The sequence below is a fragment of the Urtica dioica genome, chromosome 10, assembly GCF_054948205.1.
Source record: "Urtica dioica subsp. dioica isolate 48M chromosome 10, U.dioica_male_clone48M_v1_H2, whole genome shotgun sequence".
Lineage (NCBI taxonomy): Eukaryota > Viridiplantae > Streptophyta > Magnoliopsida > Rosales > Urticaceae > Urtica > Urtica dioica.
In genome coordinates, this window is record NC_142765.1 from 20,082,697 (window position 1) to 20,088,555 (window position 5,859).

Sequence of the window (5,859 nt, forward strand, 5' to 3'; positions counted from 1 at the left end):
TGTGTATTTTTTTTTATTGACAGCCAGACTAATTTTTTATTAGCTGGCTCTCTTTCTCACTACTTCCGTATTTAATTTTTTTATTAGTTTTTGTACTGCAATTGGAGGAAATAATATTGAACTGTTGACATATTTCGATTTTTTTAATTTGTCTGCAAAGTTGTTGGTTAATATAGTGGAAGATCAAATTAATTTTGATTGGATGGCTGTGGGGTTTTTCGTTGGCTTTTAAAAATAATTTTTTGGTCAAACACTCCATGCTATATCTATATATAGAAAGATAGGGTTTGAGAACAAGAAGAACCTCTCATATTATCCAAAGAACAAAAAGGGTATAGAGATATTGAAAGCTTTGTATACGTTTCTTCTGTATACTTGTGTGTGGGTGTGTATATATAATTATAATATATATGGAACCAGTTTCTGGAAAATCATCTGGTCATGGAGGTCTTGTGGTCAAGAAGGAAGATGCTATGAGAGACGTTGAATCTCATGAAGATATTGAAGAAGATAGCACACAAAATTTTTCTCTAAAGGTATAATCATCAATATTTTATTTATTTTTATCATCTCTTTTTGTTCACCGTTTCCTTTATTTAACAAAGTTTGTCTCCTTCTTTCTTTCTTTTTTTAGCAAAGTTTTTTTTTCTCATTCTTGATTGATTTACTTGATTTCGAGATCAATTAAATCATGGGATCATAATCATATTCGATAGGTTAATAATCGAAAACTTTCTGGAGTTAGTTAAAAAAAAGACTAGGTTATTATTCGAGGATCTAGATTTTTATTTTCAAGCTCGTTTACTCATTAATGAATCAGTAGATCTTGTGTTAGGTTCCCTAAGCACATGCAATATAAGTTATTTTATATGCCGGTTGATTTTTGAAATATATAAAATTCAAGTCCTTTCAATGAATTCCAATCAATTTCTATACGTCTCTTCTATATTAATATATATAAGTTTTCTGTAGAACTAATTTATGTATATTGGGTTGGTTTATTATTGACGTCTAACTGCAGATTGGAAACGGAAGATCATATAATGATGAGATTGGAAATGATCAAGAGAAGAAGAGATTATCACCTAAGCAGAAAGACTTGATTAACCAGGTTAAATCTCTATTCATTATAGCCTGATTATGAACCGGATCATATGCATATGACCTTAATTGATAGTCGATGCAAGACGAATCTTCCATAACTAACTAATACACACGTATATATAGATGTAATTAAATAACATAAATATATATACATATATATAATATGGACACTTGATAATTTACTAAATGTTTTTTAAAGTTACGTGTATCATAAGTTTCAAAGTCAATATTCTACACGGAAGCTACATTAATGTGTTCCAACTTGGTCATAAATTTTGACAATTTTCATATTATTATTTTTGTATCGCTTGCATTGTTTAAATGCTTCCAAAATTTAACAACTTAATAATTAATTAGCTGTATCTAGTCTGCTTTTAGTTACCATAAGAATGAGAAATCACAGACGCATTCTATCAATCAATACCTAAATTGCGTGTCCTAAAATTTCAGTATTTTAGACGTTAGTTTCGTTTAAGTAAACAAAAGGGTTTGAAAATCATCTGAGCTATATTTTGACAGTTCAAATTCATAATATACACAGCATATTGGTAGCCGTTAGGGTCTCATTAGCTAGCCAGTTATAAGACTTTAAAAAAATGTAAATTTTATAATTAAAAATTAATTACCATGGATTTGCCATTTGGTGTACTGACAGTAGCAGTGAGTATTATTTTCTAATCTGTCAGTTCAATTAGTCTATTAATACTTGTCATTTTGCAAAAGCAAAGTGAGAAATGTGACTGGTTGTGGTTTGTTCTTATGTATAATAGTGCAAAAATAAAACAAAATATCTAAAGTAGTTGAATTTTATTTTGGCTTCTAATAATATATTTTTTTTGGTGGATTTATATATACAGACCAATAATCAGCTAGAATCTACGAAAGCTGAAATGGGTGAGGTAAGGGAAGAGAATGTAAGGCTCAAAACGGACTTGGGAAGAATAATGAAGGAATACCAAACCCTACAGATGCAATTCAACAACATTGTCCAACAAGAAGCTTCAAAAAAATCCATCATGATGAATCCAACAACAACAACACGCGAAGAAACCGAACTCATCTCCCTCACTCTCGGAAACTTTTCGGGTCTTCCGAAAAGCAATTGTCACAAGGACGATAAATACACTCATCGTGTCGCTCCGGCTTCGAAAAACGGGAAAGAAACGATGGCGATCAACGATGATGGCCGAGAAGGCTTGTCTTTGGGGCTAGACTGCAAGTACGCTAGCGAGCCGTCCAACAAATCGGGAGCGACCGATCAAGGTGGGCCCTCGGGATCTAACCCTAGCACCGAGAGCAGCTTCGAAGAACGGAAGGAAGAGGCCGGAGAGACTTGGCCGCCAAGCAAAGCCTTGAAGCCGGCAAAGAGAGCCACGCCCGAGCAGGAAGAAGTTTTGGAATCTCAAAACCCGGCTAAGAAAGCTAGGGTTTGCGTTAGAGCGCGATGCGATACCCCAACGGTAATTAGTGCAAGTTCACGTTAATAATAATAATTGATATATTATATATACGCATTTAGGGTTAGGGTTTATCAGAGTTTTTCTTTTCCCCATTAATTTTGTGATCATATATTGTGTATAATGAATAATTTTTATGGTTGTGCAACAGATGAATGATGGGTGTCAATGGAGAAAGTACGGACAAAAGATTGCAAAAGGCAATCCTTGCCCTAGAGCATACTATCGTTGCACTGTTGCACCATCATGCCCAGTGAGAAAACAGGTATTATACAATTTTTTTTATATATATCAAATTTACTTATTGACAAATTTTCAACAGTAGCATTGACAAGACTACGTTATACATTTGTAGCCGTAGAACTTTGCCAGTAGTTACTAGTTAATAAAAATAAGGGATTACTCCAACCAAACTAAATATGGAAGGATTTTTTTCATCATTTTTTATTAGCAAGTTCTTTTTTTTTTAAGTATATTATGATAATTTTGGTCGCTGGAATAAAGGCTTAGGATAATGGGAAAAAAAAATCAATATACTCATATTTTGGGAATAATACCTAAAAATAAAGGTTTATTAAACCTGGAAGAAAATGATCTCAATACTTAATTGTTAATTTTTTTTTTCAAAAATTGAAATTGATTTCAGGTACAAAGATGTGCAAACGACATGTCGATCTTGATAACGACCTACGAAGGGACCCACAACCACCCGTTAACGGCGGCGGCCACGGCAATGGCCTCCACAACCTCAGCCGCGGCCACGATGCTCCTCTCGGGCTCATCCTCTTCCTCCTCGGCGACCCGTCCCGATGCCCTAGCCGGCTTCAATACCTTCGAAAGCTCCAACAACAACAATAAGCAATTCTACATGCCCAACAACGCATCAACATACTCTTCCTTCCAAGCCTCACACCCAACCATCACTCTTGACCTAACCTCAACCCACTTACCCAACCCTAACAACAACAATAGCAATAATAATACCTCTCATCATTTTCTCAACAAATTTTCTAATAATTCCAATACATACCCTTCTTCAAGCCTCAGTTTTGGCTCTTCGGATTCCAACAACACAAGCAGCAACATGTCTTGGGGGAACTACGGCACTTCCTCGGCTCAGGCGCAGCAATATCGAGCCGCCCTAGGCGGCCTTGGAAGACAAATCTCGACCCCGTTTTCGCAAAACCCTAATGCCAACAATAACAACTACTACCAAAACTACATCCACCACAAGATATCTACAAACCCTAGCCCTAGTAGTGCCAATGATTCTAGTGCCATCGCGGCCGCGACCAAGGCGATCACCGCGGACCCCACGTTCCAGTCAGCCCTAGCTGCAGCCCTAACGTCCATAATTGGCGGAGGGCAAGGAAGCAACGGTAGCAAAAGCAGCAACATTCTTCAAGGAGAAGTTGTTCCGAATTTGAAGTGGCCCATTGTGAACTCCGGCGACCATCAAGTACATTTTCCGGCGACTACTTCTAGTGCTACTACTAATAACGCTTTATCCGCCACCGGATGCGCGTCGACGTTTCTGAATAAAACGTCTGCTCCGGCGAATCCTCCTGCGGCGGGGAGTCCGATGATGTTCTTGTCGTCGAACTCGCTTTCGTTTTCGACATCCAAAAGTGCTTCAGCGTCTCCAGATGAAGGGTAAAAAAAATTGAAGGGTTTTGTTTATTTTTTTTTATTTCATGCATGTGCATATATGCATGGCACATTTTGGCAAAGATTTTGTTTATATTTGAAACTTGGTACATGTTTTATTTAATACTTTTTTTAGTGTTTTGTTGATTAAATTGTTACATGAAGTTGAAGTTGTTCATAAGTAGGGAAAGTTCATCATATATATACGTTTGATTCAATGAAATAATTAAAGATACCCCAACTATTTATGGACTTTTTATTGGGTTTTCTTTGCACATCCTACTCGTTTTTCTCCTTTCCATGTGAAGGGATATCAATATGTGCCACATGCAATGTGAATAGTACAATACTAGAATGTAATATGGTCAACGTAAGCTCTATATACCAACATTTTACTACGATTTGTAAACTATAACGTGGTTGATCAACTCTTAGTACCTAAAATTTCTTTGTTACTCTTAATTCTTGCCTTCTGCTTGGTACAATATGCATAATAGATGATTCGGCCAACAATTAATAACTAACTTTATGCTGTGGAAATGAGACACATTATGTTTAAAAATAATTGACTTGATAATATTTGTAAATATATACTTACAGAGATACAGTAAAATTCTCTTGTAGATAATTAATTAGTAAAAAAATTCATCAGCATGAGAACAGCCATCGCACGCGGTCAAAGTAAAAGTGTAGATTCTGTTAAATATTTCATTTTGATTTATTTATTAATTAAAATTATGCATCAAAATTATTAACTGGACGGTTAATTTTAATCTAGTATTTATTAAAAAAAAAAACAATGCATTCATTTTAAAAATTGACGCTGTATTTAATACTATATATTTTTCATTCAAAACTTGCTATATTCATGTACTCAACTCAACTAATACTGCGTGATAATTTAGAATACAAATTCGTTTTTGAACATTTTAATTAATACTGGCGTAACAATTGTGCATTACCAATTAATAGTGCACTACCAAATAATACTGGCGTGATATATTTCGTTTTGAATATGCATTTAATAGGGCATTACCGTTTACCAATTACAATTTCTATAATTAAACGCTATTAATATTAACTTATAAATTCAGATATTCGAACTTAATTATATCCCATTTAAATCAGTTAATCTCGGTTAATTGGGCTGAGATATTATCGGTTTACAATATTTAACCTTTGACCGAAATTAATTGTTCACAGTTAACCTAGATTTGGATAAATATCCGATTTAAAGTTAAGAATTTGTAAAATAATCAAGGTTTTCCTAAAATTAAAAAATAGCCAAAATGAGCAGTTTTCAAAAATAAAATTAAGTTTAAGATTAATAATTTTAAAACTAATAAATTGCTTATAATAATTTTCAAAATGTTTAATCTTGTTGTCAAAAAATATTTGACAATTTGACTACTTTACTGAAAACTTGAAATTTTGGTTATTTTGCTAATCAATTAGTTTTAAATTGTTATTTTGTACATTTTTTCCTTAATTCAAATACTTTCATTCAGATTCTAACATTTTATTTTGTATAATTGGATTTTTGAATTGGAATTAAACATCTCTCTCTCTCTCTCTCTCTCTCTCTCTCTCTCTCTCTCTCTCTCTCTCTCTCTCTCTCTCTCTCTCTCTCTCTCTCTCTCTCTCTCTCTCT

At 34.1% G+C, this 5,859-nt stretch overlaps 1 protein-coding gene across 1 annotated transcript; it reads left to right on the forward strand.

Moving 5' to 3' along the window:
- Positions 1 to 222: 222 nt before the first annotated feature.
- On the forward strand, positions 223 to 4,546 carry LOC149383839 (WRKY transcription factor 72A-like). The gene is made up of 5 exons (XM_089628920.1): positions 223 to 536; positions 1,022 to 1,111; positions 1,962 to 2,564; positions 2,713 to 2,826; positions 3,208 to 4,546. The coding sequence occupies exons 1-5, from the start codon at positions 411 to 413 to the stop codon at positions 4,216 to 4,218; spliced, it is 1,944 nt and encodes a 647-aa protein (XP_089485046.1). The 5' UTR covers positions 223 to 410; the 3' UTR covers positions 4,219 to 4,546.
- Positions 4,547 to 5,859: the final 1,313 nt, after the last annotated feature.